The 17,489-nt window shown below is 34.7% G+C and overlaps 3 protein-coding genes across 10 annotated transcripts; all 3 read right to left on the bottom strand.

Annotated features, from left to right (window-relative positions):
- Nucleotides 1-207: 207 nt before the first annotated feature.
- On the bottom strand, nucleotides 208-3,497 carry LOC101214547 (zinc finger CCCH domain-containing protein 14). 3 transcript variants are annotated; one of them, XM_011651638.2, is made up of 3 exons: nucleotides 3,366-3,497; nucleotides 1,916-2,581; nucleotides 208-867 (listed from the first exon to the last, which is right to left on the bottom strand). In XM_011651638.2, exons 2-3 carry the CDS (start codon nucleotides 2,555-2,557, stop codon nucleotides 574-576), a joined length of 936 nt encoding a protein of 311 aa, XP_011649940.1. In that variant the 5' UTR covers nucleotides 2,558-2,581; nucleotides 3,366-3,497; the 3' UTR covers nucleotides 208-573. The 3 variants fall into 3 exon arrangements, with proteins under 3 accessions (XP_011649940.1, XP_031736506.1, XP_004138800.1); XM_031880646.1 differs by having other exon boundaries at nucleotides 1,916-2,567; nucleotides 3,366-3,477; XM_004138752.3 differs by lacking the exon at nucleotides 3,366-3,497 and adding an exon at nucleotides 3,106-3,303.
- Nucleotides 3,498-7,364: 3,867 nt separating this feature from the next.
- LOC101213816 (putative lipid phosphate phosphatase 3, chloroplastic) lies at nucleotides 7,365-11,544 on the bottom strand. 6 transcript variants are annotated; one of them, XM_011651634.2, is made up of 9 exons: nucleotides 11,319-11,541; nucleotides 10,512-10,633; nucleotides 9,033-9,257; nucleotides 8,839-8,926; nucleotides 8,646-8,755; nucleotides 8,461-8,551; nucleotides 8,158-8,346; nucleotides 8,014-8,073; nucleotides 7,365-7,877 (listed from the first exon to the last, which is right to left on the bottom strand). In XM_011651634.2, exons 3-9 carry the CDS (start codon nucleotides 9,246-9,248, stop codon nucleotides 7,666-7,668), a joined length of 966 nt encoding a protein of 321 aa, XP_011649936.1. In that variant the 5' UTR covers nucleotides 9,249-9,257; nucleotides 10,512-10,633; nucleotides 11,319-11,541; the 3' UTR covers nucleotides 7,365-7,665. The 6 variants fall into 6 exon arrangements, with proteins under 6 accessions (XP_011649936.1, XP_011649937.1, XP_004138629.1 ...); XM_011651635.2 differs by having other exon boundaries at nucleotides 10,512-10,613; XM_004138581.3 differs by having other exon boundaries at nucleotides 10,512-10,613; nucleotides 11,152-11,331.
- A 2,743-nt stretch (nucleotides 11,545-14,287) lies between these two features.
- On the bottom strand, nucleotides 14,288-17,117 carry LOC101214062. Its single transcript, XM_031880757.1, has 3 exons — nucleotides 16,271-17,117; nucleotides 15,194-15,839; nucleotides 14,288-15,042 (listed from the first exon to the last, which is right to left on the bottom strand). The coding sequence occupies exons 1-3, from the start codon at nucleotides 16,975-16,977 to the stop codon at nucleotides 14,533-14,535; spliced, it is 1,863 nt and encodes a 620-aa protein (XP_031736617.1). The 5' UTR covers nucleotides 16,978-17,117; the 3' UTR covers nucleotides 14,288-14,532.
- Between the last annotated feature and the right edge of the window lie 372 nt (nucleotides 17,118-17,489).

The following is a 17,489-nucleotide window of genomic DNA, read 5'->3' as shown; positions in this document are numbered from 1 at the left end:
ACCACAGTTTTTCTCTAAAGAAAAGAAAAAACCTTAGAAAGAGAGTGTTAGATATGAATCATTGAACAAACTGATTGGTCCACACTTATAAATCTATTTATTATGAGTTTTTGGATGCCTGCTACTTTTTAATTATTGTTACAACTTATACAAACTTACATTTATCAATTCATCATCATAAACAAAAATAAATCAAATTTAGAAACATTTCAAAAAGCTGGCCTTCTATTAACAAACAAGAGCTTTTACCATATATATAATAACTCTTTTATTTCTGCTATAACAGTAAATATTCAACACTTAGAATTATCATATACAATATTCATTTTCCAGGAGGGAAAATAAACCTTTTAAATCATTCCACAAATAAATCAAAATAATCATAATGATAATAATAACAACAACAAATATATATATATATATATAAGGCCATTATTATATACACTACACAAAAGCCAAATAACTGCCCTTCTTTTTCCTTTTATTTCTTCTAATATATATCTTTGTTTCATCTTTATTGCGTACTGTTTCCCAGTGGTTTTCTGTCTGTTTGTTTTCGTGGTGAGTCATCTTTTATTGTTCACTAAGAGAATGGCGAAAATGGCACCGATGACCATAAGGACACTTTTCACCAGCGAGTACCATCCTACACATTTGTGTCTTGTAACGTGGGTGTCTCATGACAGGTCGGAGCTCTTCCAGTCCATGAGCAAATCGACAATGGTTCCCATAAGGGCAGTCGCCGATCTCTTGCCATTTATTGCAGAGCTCTGTTTTGGTCGTACCTTGATTGTACACCTCAAATTCCGTTGCCTCCTCTTCTCTCTTTCTACTCCCACCATCGCTCACCGGAGTAGACGCCCCACGCTGCCATAACCAACTCTAACTTTCAACAATTTTGTTTCTAATAATTCTTTTAACTTTCTTCTTTCAATTTTTTATTTTTTAGTTTTTTGTATATATATAAAATGGGAGTATGAAATTTTGTTGTGAGTATGAGTATTAACGCACATTAAATATGAAATTTAAAAAATTTAGTTATATATCTCTTAGATACATGTGTTTCAATATATATATTGCATTAGTTGAACTTAAGAATTTAGAGAGATGTGTTAAGAATGTTATATTTCCATATATTATGTTTAGTTTATTTGGTGTTCAATTGGATTTTGTTGTTTTTTCACTTTAAAAAATATTTGTAAGATTGTCAAGAAATTTTAGAAACAAGAAAAATACTTTATTTTTTTGTTCAAATTTTAGGGTTTACTTTTGTTGTTTTTTTTATTTTCCATTTTATCTGAACAGTTTATACACTTAAATATTTCTTTTTATCGTTTTATCAATATAAAAATTTGAAAATATAAAATTTTAACATATTAACTATTTTTAAAGGTAGAAAAATGAATAAAAATATAGCAAAATATCCTAATTTACAACTTGTAATATTTGGTTCTATTTTCAAAAAAAATTAGAACTTTTTAATTTAAAATAATTTTTCAATTAATAATATGTTTAGATGAAAAATATTGCAAAAAGAGTTCAATTTTTTATATATATAAATACGTAATTAAGAAATCATCCAAACATATTTCAAATTTTTTAAAAACAAAAAATCAACGTCCATTATCAAACATATTATTTGATTTTTGAAAAATTATTTTAAGAGAAAAAATTTCTCAAAATATTTATAAATATATCATCTACTTAACTTATTTAGTAAATATTTTAATTTATTTTAATATATTTAAAAATAGTCCATACTTTTTTTATTTTTAAGATTTTAAAAACTAAAAAGATATTTTAAAAAACCAAAAATTGTAATCAAAATGATTATTCAGCGCTAATTCAATATGCTCACAATGGAAAACACAATTAAAAAGAAAAGTGAAAAAGTAATAATAATCAATATGCCTACCGATTTGATGTTGAGTTGAACGGAGGAGGCTGCGGCGGCAGAGCGGACGGAAATGCTCCTTGGAAGAGAGTTCCGGCGGAGATTATTTCTCCCATCGAACTGATCATTATATTTTCCAATCACACTCGTCGGACTAATCATATCATAACCAATTTCATCCCCACTTTGGCCGCCTCCAATCAGAGTCCGGAGATGAGAATTCGGAATTGAAACGAGATCGTCAACGGCTGTCTTGGACGAAATAACCTTCACTAGCTCGGCATTCGCCAATCGGAGCTGGGCATTCTCCTGCCGTAGATAATCAGCGTCTTCAGCGACTTGACGGAGGCGGCGGAGGCAGAGATCGTGACGGTGATGGAGGTGACGGTTTTCGAGAATAAGACGTGCCTGAAAAAGAAGGTCGTCAGTGGTGGAAGTGGCGGCGGGGGTGGTGCAGTGGTTGTTGTGGTCGTCGTCGGCGGAGGAGGGCGATGGTGTAAACGAAAGAGAATTTGGAAGAGAGGAAGATGATAACAATGGAGGGAAAATTGAATGATACATTGAAGCGAAATGGTGACCGAAATCCTCATATTCCACCGCTGACAATTCAGTTGTTGTAGAAAGAGTCGACGGCAACAATGGCGGACACATCTCTTCTTCCATTGCAACTGATCTGCTTTCTTCACACTAAATTAATAATACCCCCATAAATTAAAATTTAAAATTAATTAATCAATCATTCAATTCTTAATCCAATTTTGGTTTCTATACTCACTATATCTTTCATTTAATTAATTCTTTTTTTATAAGCTCTTTTAGCTTCAATTTTAATATTGTTTAGAAATAAGAAATAGTGTTAGCATTGGCAACAATATGATTTTGTATTAACTTTTTTAAATTAGGCCTATTAACAGCTTTCTTATTTCTTACCAATGTTCTTTAAAAAATCAAATCAATTTTTTTATTTTTTATTGTCACATTTTAAAATTAAAAAGAAATTTTAAATTTTAACCATTTTAAGAATATAGCTAGAGGAATTATGCTTAATTTTAATTAAATAAATATCAAAATTTGTAAATTGAAGCAAAATAATATGTCAAAGAATAACACATATATATATATATGGAATTAACCACTGCTCTCTCTCATTTTTCCCCAAACTCCAATAGCAAATAGAAAAATCATTAATTTAAAAAATAAAAAATACTAACCAGATCAGCAATGTGAAGTTCAATTAATTCATAACATGAATTAATTAAAAGAAACTATAGATGGAACCATATAATCAAACATATGATAAACTTAATATATATGTGTATATGATGATTATGTATGCTTTTGAAAGAAAAAGAGAAGAAAACAAATGATTTTAGCATTACAAAAACACCCTTCTTTCCAACGCATTACCCTCCTAGAAACGTAAATAGAAAGGAAAAAAAGAAAAACAAAAGCAAAATTAGAAAATTTATACCTAATTGAACAACTTGTTCTTCAAATTTCAAACCTCCATTCCCATTTCTTTTCTTTACAAATTTCAAGCCGAATATTGGCAGTTAAATAAACCCTAACACAAGAAAGGCCGCATTTTTATAGCTAACCATACACACACGTGTGTATGTGTGTGATATATATATCTATATATGTATGTATGTATTTATTTATTTATATATGTGAAGTTTGTTAAGGGGAAGTTGTTAGGGAAAAGAGGATTTTGAAAAAGAAAATTAGCGTGGCGTTGAAGCATGTGAGAAGTTGGAGAAGATGGGGAGTTGTTAATGAGAAGATTGGTAATTACAATGTGTGTATATAATTTATATATGGGTTTTTTTTAATTAAGCAAATGATGAATGATTGTGGTGTTGGTTTCAATATCTAAATCTATAAATGGGGATTTAGAAAAAGGAGGAAGTTGGATGTGTAGTGATAATCAATCATACAATAGATTTTTAAAGTTGGAGGAGAGAAAACTACTATATGGTTTGCTTATTTGTCACAACTTTAACTAACTTGGATGGCCCTCATATGTTGGTGCATGTTCCTTCTAACTTCTATTATGTATCCTTTTCATTTATATAAACCAACCTCTCCCCCCTTTTTTTCCTAATTCTCATTTGATATATCTAAATGTGAGTTTGGTCAATCATATTGATTAATTAACATCGTATTTAATTTCTTCCATGGTAGAATCTTAGAAATTTAATCCTCACTTCTACTTCTCTTATAATTGTTGTATAAGAAAAAGTCTATGTATTATCGTCCAACGGATCTACTTAAAATATGATGACAACTTGAATATAGTTTTTGTTAGTGTGTTGCATTTATAATTGACTAAATATATTTGTTTAAGTTCTCTAGATTGCTACCGAGTTGTTTTGATGGTTTTCCTAGAATTTGTTTAAGGAGTGTTACTGTCTCCAACAATTATCATTAAAGTCGTGGTTTCTATTAAACATTCTTTTCCACATGAGTTACATTATTATGCATATTTGATTTGTTGGGGTGTTTATCCTTTTCTAGATCTTTAATTTGTAATTGATTTATTATGTGGACTATTTGTTTACTTTGTTGTACTATTTAAGCTCAAGTTTGCATTTGTTATTGCTACAGTTGTTGCACATATTGTATTGTTTGTTCTTCGTTGTGCTTCGATAGAAAGTGTGTTTGAAGCAAACATTTTTCTTTGTGTGTGTGGCTCCTACTCTCGTGAGTAGTTAGTTGGGACTGCATTGAATTCAATAATCGTACTACGATGTTTTAGAGTGAGCCTAAGGTTATTCGTTCTTGAGGGAGTTCTCATTCGTTTGGAGGGATCCAAAAGTTATTCGGATGAAAGGAGTTCACAAAGAAGAATAGAGAAGATGACTTCAAGTGAGAGATCAAGGTCTCACATGCTAAGGTGGAGCCTAAGTTATTCACTAGTAATAGACATATACTTAATTAGGGGGAGCCTTAGTTCAAAAGGTGAGGGAGTTTTGCATCTAGGGGGAGTATAAGGTGTTCACTAAGTTAGTCAGCTTTACGACGATTGTCACTAAAATCTTGAGTGTATACAAATAAGTACAACATTTTGTAATCGTTTGATTCAATTATATTAGTGGATTATATATCTTTTCTAGGCACATTGTCCCCTCAAACGATGTAGCTATTGTATCATCAAGATGGATTATCAACTTATGTGTTACTATTGTTTCTCACCTTTATGTTCTTTTTACTATTGTATTTGTACTTGTTAGGGCGTATTGTGTGATAACTTAATTTATGTGAAAGAATTGTCTTCCAAAATTTCAATTTCATTAGTTATAATTAGCATAACTAATTCTTTTTAGATACGTACGTGTGCACTACAACAAAAGTGTGGGGGCGCTACATAAATATCAATTGACCAATGTGTTATTTCACCCAACTTAACCGCCTAACAAATCCAATCTTTTTTTCCACACTACAAACAATGATTGGAATGGAAGATTAAAATTAGAAAATCTTTTTAAACTCAAGCTCTATAATAAAGTTTTACAATAAACTTAGATCTATGTTATTCTAGAAAAATGTAATAAATTAGTGATAATGTAAAAATTCAATCCAATTTGATTATGTTCGTTCGTTGTTTGCCTTTGATTCGTTTTCATACTCAAACATATAGGACCACTCCAAAGTCTAATAAAAAAGTTCAAAAATATGATTGACAAGCTGAGAGTGATCAATATGCAATTGTGTTTGTAAATTACATGATGTCGTTACTGTTATTGTTACAGTATGAGAGTTATGGATATGTCACGTTCATTGTTACTCTTATCGTTAGAGTCAAATAGTAACAATAACAATAAAAGTAAATGTAACATATTTGTAAATCTAAGTAAATGATTGAAAAGTAATTCTAAGTAAACAGAAATGTGACATATTTATAATTCTCAGTAAATATGATTAAAAAACAATCAATAAACTCTACCTTAATTAGTAATTCGACTTAAATAATATTTTTTTTCAATCAATCGTAAATCTTATATTATTTTGCTTCAAAATGTTATTTGGTTCAAGATCGCGTACCAAATACAGGATTTAAAAAAAAAAGTCAGTTGGAATATTGGTACACAATCGTTAGTCAATTCTAAATGATTGTGTACCACAAATCTAAACGATCGTGTATCTCACAAAGCTAAATGATCGTATACCAAATATAATACGCAAGTGGCCAATTAATTGACAAGGTTATTTTTTGTATTTTTTATGGTAGGTCAATGAGTTTTTTTCATTTTCAAAATTGTTCTATATGGCCTTTGTTATATTTTTTTATAAAAAAAAATCTTATAATAATATTTGATTAACGTGCAAATTACTTTAGTTTAGAAAGAAAATAGTAAACACTATAATAAAGAATAAAAAAATGAATATAAAATAGTAAAAAATATAACAAATACTGTAACATGTAATATATAGTAAATACACTCACATATGAGAATTTTGAAATAGTATTTATGGTAGCTAACGAACGAACAAAATAGTATTTAGGGTCGGGTGTAATACTTTTATTTTCTACATGGGTCGAATTTATTTGGTATTTTTTTACCATGTAAATACTTTAATGATATGAATACATTTTTTAAAGATTAGGAACGAAAACAGATAAAAAGTTCAAAGAGTTTAGAATTTAAATTTGGAAGATATCCAACGGGAAGTGAGATTGGGCGATGGGATAAGAAATATGTGAAGAACAACAAACATAGAGTTCAAAATTCACATCTCTCTCTCACTCTCTCTTTTTCATCCTCTCACTATGAAATCAGATTCCTCCAATTCCCCATGGAACAACTTCCCCACCATTTTCTGTTTCGACCAGGACCGCCGCAACACGAAGGAACTACCAGCCTTAGTCTTGGAAGCCGGGGGAGGAGCAGGAGTTGGGTGCGGCCTTGGAATCGGGTTCGGACTCGTGGGAGGGATCGGCCACGCCGGTGCCTCGCCCTGGAATCACCTTCACCTCGTATTTGGCCTGGGTGCCGGCTGTGGCGTTGGGTTAGGGCTTGGAATTGGGCAAGGCTTTGGATATGGCGTCTCCTTTCAATCTGTTGATTCTTATTTCTCTCATCTCATTTCTAACCCTAAACCTAAGCAGCCTTCCCTCATTCAATTTTGAAATTTCCTCTCTTACCCATTTCCTTACCCTTTCATTTTTATCTTCTCCTTTCAGAATTTTTTTTTGCATCTTTCAACATCTTTTTCGACTTCTTATTTCTCCATTTAATTTGTATGCATTAATTGCACATTCATTTTATTAATCCACCACTATCAAATTCTTCAACTAATATTAATCATTTTCATATTTGTGAGTATGCTTTTATAGTAAAAATGTTAGTAAACTAGCATGGTGAACATGAACAACAATTCAGTTTACAAAAGAAAAATGGTTACCGTAACCCTAATTTGAGTGGTAGCATATATCCATAGGCTTACATAAAACTGACCAACAATTCAGTTTGTCCAATTAGGTAGTAGATGTCATACGATTATTAAAAACAAACAGAATAAAGTTGGTTTTTAGCATCAGCTTTGCTTTGGTAAAAAATAGGGCCGAAAAGAGTTGTTTACTACAAGATAGCAATGGCTCATGCTGTATAAAGAAAAAGAAAAAAACCAAAGAAAAACCTGCTGTACAAAAGTTGTATCAGGTAGAATTATTAGACTAAGAATAACCACACAAATACAACCAATGCTGTGCCATTGAAGGTTGCAGCAAAGTGCTTTCAAGCCTGCAAACAAACATTATATGCAACCACTTATTTCCTCTCAGTTTCAGTTTCCTGCGTTGTTGATCGAGAATTGGAATCAATTGACAATCCTATAAATCTATCGTTGCTTCGGTCATCGACCTCGTTCTCAGCCTGCCTTCCGACGTTGTGTTCATTCTGCGCAACAATTATGGCATTCGGCGGCGGTGGAGGATTGGCAAGTGTCTCCAACACTCTAAAATATGCATATGGTCCCCAACCTACAGGCCAGAATCGAAGGAAAACACCCGTGATTTAATTACAGCAAATGAGCATGCGACTAGTAATGACAACACCCCTAGTTAAATCTTCAGTAGAGAAAAAATGAGTCATGGTTTTGGGATCAAAACTATATACCTTCAGAGTGGTATGGAGGTGGAAAGAATTGCAAGTAGCAGAAGGTAGATATTACAAGCCCTGCAATAGTAGAGCTCTTTACAATCATTTACTTTCATGTATAAGTTGCAATAGTGACAAGATGATGAAGGAAAATGCACATACCGATCAGACCTCCAGCGAACACATCCTGCCAATGGTGCCAGTAATCATCCACTCGAGAAACGCCTACAAGAGCTGCAAAAAGCAGGGGAAGAAAAACAATGCAGAGTTTTGCAATGTGACCTCGCTGATCGAAAACTTTTATTTTTCCTGATAAGTACAACGACAGGAAGCCAAGACCAGCGAAAGACCCTGCCTCAGGACAAAAGTTCACAAAAGGAAATCGAGAAGGTTAAAATACCATATCCAGATATTCAAATCAAACTACTATTGAATCAACTTCGAAAGAATTTTTTTTGTAACTACATGAAGTATGCCCACTCGGAAAGCTCTTATGCCCTTCCTTGATAACATCCGCATCGCCATGGCATATAACATTACCTAATTTATCATACACCTGAGAAATAAGAAACCAATATGTAACAAGAAGTCGAACAAGATATGTATTAAAACAGACAAAAAACTGCCAAATGTTGCTTCAAACAATGTACATCTTTCCCATCAGGAAAACAACGCCAAAAGAAATTCGGTCGAGGCCGCCCCACTGCATTTTTTATCGAATCAGTAATGACTGCTGTTATTAAGACAGAGTAAAACAGACCTGCAGGATATTCCAGTTTACTTCAGCAAGTTGCATACAAGTATCACCAATGGAAGAAAGGAAACTATGGTCATGTATCTCACCTAGTATGGCATGATGAAGATCGTAAACATCCCTTCTACGCCAATACACGAATAGAAAAACTGCTATTGGCAACAGCATTGCATACAGCTAATCATCCACACATCACAAAAAAGAAAAATAAAAGTCGCATAAGTTCCCATTCCAGCTTATATATAAAAAATTTCATAGACAAGAAAAACACAAGCAAACCTACGGGTACGGCCCAGATAGGAACAGTATTATCTTTGAAGGGATATTTGAGATCATTCATCATGTCCTTTCCGACATAGCGATAAAATGGATGGGTCAAATTTAGGATGGCCACAATCAGCACAAGAAGAAGAAATATAAACCAATCGTGCATGTGTATCCTCGCAACAGCAACTCCATGGGACCTTAAAGTGTGTGAACCAAGCTGCACTTCCCTCATTCTGCTGTTCTGCACAAGCATAAAAACAAAACCAAAAATGAAATAAAATCAGGCTCCACCTTCACCTTGCAGTAATATGATGGCAGTACGCTGCATTGTAAACCATGTTAATAGAAGAAAAGAACTGTGAGAAAATACTAGAATTCTCTTTTCCTCAGCAGGACTAATTGTACAAATGTTAGAAAAAAATATGTTGCACCTTGTCCACAAACAGAAAAGAACAAATACATTGAAAAAGAATAGAGCTTACTCTAGGCTCTCAACAAAGGCTAAGATCAAAGAAAGATGTATTGTCTATTTGAAATTAAGAAAATTCAAAGAATTTTACATGCATACACATGCAAACACCCATCTACGATGTGCGCTGTTTGGTTACAAGCATGCTAATAGAAATAGTTACGTTAAAACTACAAAGAACAGTATAAGAGAAATAAGTTGGATTATTTATAACTGAAAAAGCGATAAAAGTTCAAAGGCATCCAGAGCGCTTAAAGAAGATAGTCCCTACAGAATGAATTTCCACCGAAACAGTTTGTTAGTTGACCTGGTTGTTGTCTTAAGCTCATTGGGTATAAAAATCAAATAGTTGAATAAAGTTGTAGAACACAGTAGAAGTGGAATCAATGAAGAGTTTGATGTAAATATAATTTTCAATGACCTATTAACTAATTCATCCAAAAGATTTAGAAGTAATGTATTGTAGAACTATTAGGATCATCCTTCCCCAAGTGGAATGCAGGGCTGAAAATAGTACCAAAAAAATGGAACTGTTGTAACAGAGCTTGATCTCAAAACTAAAAAATTCAACAAATCATTGATGAACATTGCATAGCATAAGTTGGTGCATCCCCACCCTAGGGGTTATTGTCACAATCAAGATGAATTTGGAAGAATATCTGTGGAATTTTATCTAGGAATGCCCCAGACACCTGCTTGCCCAACCGACACCATGGAAGTGATCAACTAGGAAATTTTATTTAAAATTCAATAAGGTGTACTCCATCTACAGTCCTAAGTTGTCTAAAAAGAAAATTCTACACGAGACTTTTCATTAATAAGAAAGCTGTACAGGAGGGTGGAAGAGAGAATAAGGCATTTCTCCTCCTAGAAATGGAAAAAGTTTCTTGAATCAGTATAAATCAAATCTGATTCTCTAATACAAAAATAGGAAAAAGGATACTTAATGCAAAAAAACAAAGAAAAAAGGAAGCTCAGAATCAGACTTAACAATCATCGAGAAAAACAAAGCATGGAAACTTATACCTTTTGATTCTCTTGATTCTGGCGATCTATCAATGGGAAATTAATGGATGGAAAGCAATCAAGAGTTATGGAGGAAAGCTGTGGTCTCGTTTGTGATACAACCTAAATAACCCCAACAAAACCTTCAGAGGAAAAGTTTTGTTAAAAACTCCAGAAAACTTACTTCAACTCAAAGTTATATTGCAAAAGTGCCTAAAAAGAGATCTTAACAAGTCTCCAAACAATTATATTTGTTCGTATAATTACCCTAAACAAAAGAAAACCTTAATCATGAAGGCTTCCACCAAATGAATGGGATTATAAATATGAGTCTCTGCAGCCAAACAATTCTTACGGGCATTTATTCAAACAGTTTGATCAATTAAAAGAAGAATTTTCAAGGAAAGATTATCAAAAGAAAAAAACTAAAGTCAAAAGAAGAACATTTTTCATTTCCAAATCAAATCAAATCAAATATAAAAGCTCTGCAATTTCGATAGATCCATATCCCGCTTCAAAAAAAAAACAAAAAACAAACAACACATATAATTCAAAAGTAAATCCAACCGATAGACAGGCCAATCATTCACAAAGTTCAAGCAATTCAAATTTCCTTTGAATTTAGCAACTGGGAAATCCAGTAACAAGAAAACCCACAAACCTGAAAGGCGTTGCCACCACCAAAAACTTTAAAACAACAAAGAGATCCAACAACATTCCTCCAAGGCATTATAACAACAACATAAAAAGCAGGGGAAACCCCCAAAATGAGGGCTGATTACAAGACGTCACAAGACAAAGGGAAAAGAAAATATGAATATCGTATACCAAGCGAAGAAGAGTCTGAGCTTATCAGAGTGGAAGGCTTGAAAAATATCCGCTGGCTCCTCGAAAGACGACAATGGGGTTAAAAGTGAACGAGGAATTGAATACGGATAGATATTCAGAAAGACCCACAAAGAAAAAAATGGAAATTTGGCAGTAAAAAGTGATGGGTGTCAAAGTTTTTCAAATTTGATAGGTACAAAGGTTGGATCTGGTGTGAGAGAGAAGATATTTTTTTTGGCCTTTTTGAGGCCAATATCTCCTCCCAGTAATAAAACTGTTCTTATTGATGGGACAAAAACCATTCCTCCAATTATTACAAAGACAACTACCATGTGGCAAACTTTTCATCAGATTACTCCTTTTTTTTCTCTCTTTTTAGCCCTACTCTTCCTCAAATCATGGGATGGATCTTTATCGTAAACAAACGAATGAAGGTAAATTTAACGTAATTCGTGGTGTTCTTCTCATTTTTTAACTTAAAAAATGAAGAACCTTTCTTCGCTGAAAATGAATATAAAAATTGGGTAACTTTAGCACTAGATTGTAGGGTTAGATTGGGTAACCGCAAATCTAGCAACTGAAAACTAATTTCTATATCAGATTTTTCAAATTTGCATATCAACAGAACTCATACAACAAAAAATATGGTTTTTTTTAAAGAAAAAAATTTATATGTATATTAGTAGTTACTATGTTGATCAATATTTAGGTAAATAAGATGCTAGTCAAGAAGAATTATTTTCAATGAATTTTTTTAAAAAAAAATATTTATAAATATACTAAGATATTACGTGAAAGATAGACACTATTACTATTTTGATATATACTGCTTCATTTGCTTTGCCTCTAACTAGTAGTACTCATTATTAAAGATAATTGGTTCATATAGTTGTTAAATACAGAACCCATGTGAAGGATCATTTAAGGCTGCATTTAGTATATGACATGATGTGTTCAAATAATTGTGGGGGATGGGGATTGAACTTCATCGACTTTTAGGATAGAAGGGCATACCAATTACTACCACGTTAAATCAATATTGTTTGATGTGTTCATTTCTATATTAAATGTTTTCTTTTTGTACTTTCTCAACAAAAAAAAAATGTCCTTCACATGACCAAAGGGAGGCTACAAAAGAAGCAAAGGGAGATTGAAGTGAGAGAAGTGAGTCCCGGAGGCTCATCAAATTTAGGACTATATATGCCTTCAACTTCCCTATAATCTGACTTCACAAAGTCTCTTTCTTTTTGTCTTTACACCCAAAAAAGGGTCATCTACTCCTAGTGGAAAATAAAGACTTTTTTTGTTTGTTTATTTTCATTCTACTAATCATTTTTATGCTTTTTGGCCTCTTTTTCTTTTCTTTTCTCGAATGTTTCTGCTTTTTGGCCTTTGCTAAATGATAGATTTAAGTTATCAATTTTATGAATTTTGTTGATGGTGACTCTTTTTGTTTCTAAGAAACTCAAACATAACATAAATATATTAGATGTAGAAATGAGCATGCTCAAAAACCTTATTGAATGTTTTTAAATTCATACTATAGGAAATGCAAATTGAAAACTAAATTTCTTTTGAATATTTCTTAAGTAGAAAATTATTAAATTACTAAATTTCAAAATTTCAAAATTTCAAAATTTTAATCTTTAGAGAAATAGCCATGAAAAATTTAGTTACGCTAAACTCATTTGACACATTTGTTAAAAGTTAAAATTTTAAATTTATTGATTTAATGAGTGACATTCATCTTTTCAATTAGGCAATTGACAAGAGGAAAGGCATTGTGCAACTTAATCTTTAATTTTTTTGATTGACAAACGTTTTTGGTTTGTCAATGTGGAGACCAAGGGTGCCTCCCAAAGTCAAGTTGTCAATGTGGAAGACTGCTACTAACTCCCTCCCTACTCTCAGTAATATCACCAAAAGGGGAATCATTACCAATCCTTTGTGTTTATTTTGCAGGAAGTCTGTGGAGGATGCGAGTCACATGTTTTGGGGATGCAAAATTTTTAGGCGTGTTTTGCTCTCTCTTTTTCCTTCCTTATATTCCTTTTTGTCGGGTTTCAAGAGCTATCGAAGCTTAATGGATCGTTGGAAAGGAACTACCGAGGCACTAAAAGGGTTGAATCAGTAAGTCAATGCTATATACTTCAATGGGAAGTGTGGAATTACAGAAACCAACTAAAGCACAAAGGGTCCCGATCAGACTGTGTTATGTCGACTAATAGGGTACTCGTGCGCGGTTGGAGGAGTTAGTGGGTGTTTACTCACTTGAGGCTCCAGTTTTGTGGGAAAAGTTCCAGGTGATATGGAGTTGTGGGTGTCGTTGCCTTCTAGGTTCTGGAAGCTCAATTCGAATGCGTCTTGATTGGATCATGAAGGGGTTGGGGGCATTAGTTGAGTGGTTCTTGACTCCTCCTTGCTGGATGCGGGAGAGTTTGCCTTGGCTTGTTCAAACCCTTGAAGCTTTGGTGATGCTAGCTCAACCCTTGAAGCTTTGGTGATGCTAGCTCTTTATTTGACTATTTTGCTTGTGGTTGGGTCAGACTCTAATGAACTCATTTATGCTATTCTGCCCAAGAGTCTTGACTGGTATATGGCTCGTCCAACCGATGTTTGTGGTGATTGGTCCGGCTTTTTGTTGCCAACTTTTATTGCTCTGAAGTTGTGGTTGGACTTCAATGTGATATCTAGTGAATCAATTTAAATGCACTATGATCATATTAATACAAGAGATATTTTAGTTGATGCATGAACAACTTTTTAAAAAAATAAAAACAATTATTTTAAATAACAAAACTTCTAAAAGTATTTAAAAATATAGCAAAATATATTAAATATAAAACAAAATATCACAATCTACACATATATTTTGCTATATATTATAAATATTTTGTTTTATCCAAACAAATACCTAACAAAAGAGTGTAAATGTTGGATGTTTAAATGGATTGATTTCAACCTTGAGCTCCTAAGTTGAATGGATTGTTTATAACATTTCTAATCCAATTTCCATATAAATAAAGGACACTTTGTGTTTAACATATATATTAGATGATTTATCCCATGACCAAAGAAAGAAATACAACATAGACAGAGAAGAAAAAGAACAACAATAACAACCATTCAGTCTTTACACCTATAACACAATCCTCATCAGGAACCCCAATCATAAAAGAAAAAGAATCCCATAAAACTGGGTCATCAAAATCTTTTACTGGTTGATTTTTATCATCTGCAGCTGTGCCATCGCGTCCGATAGAAGGTTTGTTGAGGCTCTTGGTTTACTTTGCAGCGGTGGCAGAGGCTGAGATTTGTATATTAAGGTCCTTGTAGGATCATCTTCATTGTATTCGTCACAAGTATGTCCAACTTCACTGGATGCATCAGCTGCAACATCATTAGGAATGATCACTGGATGCTGCTGAACTTCGTCAGCAGACTCGAGCGAAGTCGGATTAGCAAGAGATGGCATTGCTCCATGATTCTGTGAGTGTAGCTCGGGCATCATCTCCTTGTAAGCTACCTGAGGAAGAGGAACAACAGGTGACGCATCAGGCAGAACCAAACTATGAGTTGAGATTGCCGTCGCAGTATTGTGCAAGCCCCATTGCATGGGTAGATTGGAAGGGGTTGAAACTTGTGTCTGTCCAACGGGTGCTTGCACAGGTAGATTGAAAAGGGCTGAAATTTGTGTCTGTCCAACGGGGGCTTGCACGGGTAGATTGGAGGGGGCTGAAATTTGTGTCTGTCCAACGGGGCTTGCACGGGTAGATTGGAGGGGCTGAAATTTGTGTCTGTCCAACGGGGGCTTGCACGGATTGTAAGGAAAGGGCTGAAATTTGTGTCTGTCCAACGGGGGCTTGCACGGGTAGATTGGAGGGGGCTGAAATTTGTGTCTGTCCAACGGGGGCTTTCACAGGTAGATTGGAGGGGGCTGAAATTTGTGTCTGTCCAACGGGGGCTTGCACGGGTAGATTGGAAAGGGCTGAAATTTGTGTCTGTCCAACGGGGGCTTGCACGGGTAGATTGGAGGGGGCTGAAATTTGTGTCTGTCCAACGGGGGCTTGCACAGGTAGATTGGAGGGGGCTGAAATTTGTGTCTGTCCAACAGGGGCTTGCACGGGTAGATTGGAGGGGGCTGAAACTTGTGTCTGTCCAACGGGGGCTTGCACGGGTAGATTGGAAGGGGCTGAAACTTGTGTCTGTCCAACGGGCAAATAGTACACAGGATACATATGGTTCGGCATCGGCTGGTAATGCACAAACTGAGGCTGCTGGACTGGATAGTAAGAAGGCATTTGATACACAACAGGAAGGCAGCTCTCTACCGGTATGCTTGGTTGAACAAATTGCAATTCCTGGTGCTGAAAAAGGTTCGGTCGGGCATAGCCTGAAAAGTCATGAGGGTTTCGGGAACGAACTCCGGCAGCGAGATTGTGAAAATTACTCTCTGTTATTACAGGAACAGACGTGACCCCATTTTCAACTGAAGAACACGAATTGGTAGGGGGAATATCACTGTAAAGATTACAAATTCTTTTGCCTATTAGAAGACTGGTTATCAGAGCTCAAGAAAAATAGGGAGAAATGTGATCTTGAAACTAATCTGTATCGTTTTTGAGGAAATTAAGCTTTAAATTTCACAACTAACCAATTTACTGGCAAAACTATGATAATCCAAACAGAAAAAAAACAGCTGAAAAACCATATCCTTGTTTTCTTTCCTTCTCAGGAAGCAATGAGAATTAAACAGTTTAATCTTCATTTTCTTCCAACTTGGTTTCACTCAAACCTTAATACAATTAACCAGTTTAACATTCTCGTATACGCAATCCAAAAATAGTAAAGGTTGTTAAGAGAGATTTAAGTAAACTAGAGCCAATACTAAAACATCAATAACAAAGCTTATAACCAAATTGAAACAAAGCAATTTCAAAAGTCAAAGTTACCTCGCGAGGGTTGCGACGGAATCCGAAGCCACCGAACTGAGTCCAAAATCCTCACTCTGAGGTTTAATGGGAGGAGACACATTAGCCAAAGAAGCCGAAGAAGACGATGATCCAAAAGAAGAACTAGTCTCCAAAACCATGGATTCCGGCAAAGAAAAACCCCCATTACCCAAATCAACAATACCCTTGACTTCATTCTCTCCAATCAACCCTTCCCCATCAAAACCCACCAAGCAATCGCGCCCCTTTTGCAAAATCTTCGCACTCTTAAGCGCATCGGAGAACCATGCCTCAGTCTTGGGATGATGAATAACATTATGGGGTTTCTCGGGTTCAGGGAAAAAGAGGAAGAGCCTAATGCGAGAGGAAGAGGAAGAAGAAGAGGAGAGACGGAGATGCTCAGAGAACATGAAATGGAGGTCGTCGGAGGAGGAGAGGGAGATAAGAGAGTCGAGAGCGGAGTGAGGGAGGTGATATTTGAGGGAAAAGGGGGGTTTAATGGGAAGGATAGTTAGTAGGTGGGAAATGAAGGTGGAGAGAGTGTTGACGGTGGTTGGGTCGACGGAGATAATGCGTGTTTCGCCGCCTAAATAGGAAAGGGACTTGGTGCGGGGGCGACGGGTTATATGACCGCTGTAACTGCACATCAAACGGAGCTTTGTGATGGTGGGGGCGGCGTTGGAGGGTGGTGGCGGTGGTGGGTCCATTTGGGTATGTGAGATCGGGGAGGATTGACGTGCGTTGGCGAGAGTAGAGCAGAACAGAGCAGAGGGAGTGTACGGGAAGATACTCAAACAGGGGATGGGGACCCAAAAGGAAAGGAACCTTGACTTTGTATTTTTGCTTTATTTCTTTTATATATCTACATTCTACATTAATGCTTTTTCTTTCTTTTATTATTATTATTAGTTCTTTTTCATCCTTCAATTTTCACTAAAAGCAACCATTTACCATAAACTTTAGTTTATTACGCATACTAATATTATGGAAAGAAAAGATTGTTATTTATGGATATAGGTATTGGGTATATGAATTTGAGGTGCGAACAATGGGAAGAACTTCTTATGTTTCATTTGGACGACACGTGAACGTTGAATCAGCGCTGCTACGATGATACCAACACCGTCTCATCTTCATATCCACTCCTACTTTTTCTTAAATTATAAAATATTAGCAATTTTTAACATAGATTATTTGGATTTTTCAGTGCTATCTCTCT

Source organism: Cucumis sativus, chromosome 2 (assembly GCF_000004075.3).
Source record: "Cucumis sativus cultivar 9930 chromosome 2, Cucumber_9930_V3, whole genome shotgun sequence".
Taxonomy (NCBI): domain Eukaryota; kingdom Viridiplantae; phylum Streptophyta; class Magnoliopsida; order Cucurbitales; family Cucurbitaceae; genus Cucumis; species Cucumis sativus.
Note: the sequence above shows the minus strand (reverse complement) of the source record. Positions and strands in the feature narration are given on the sequence as shown.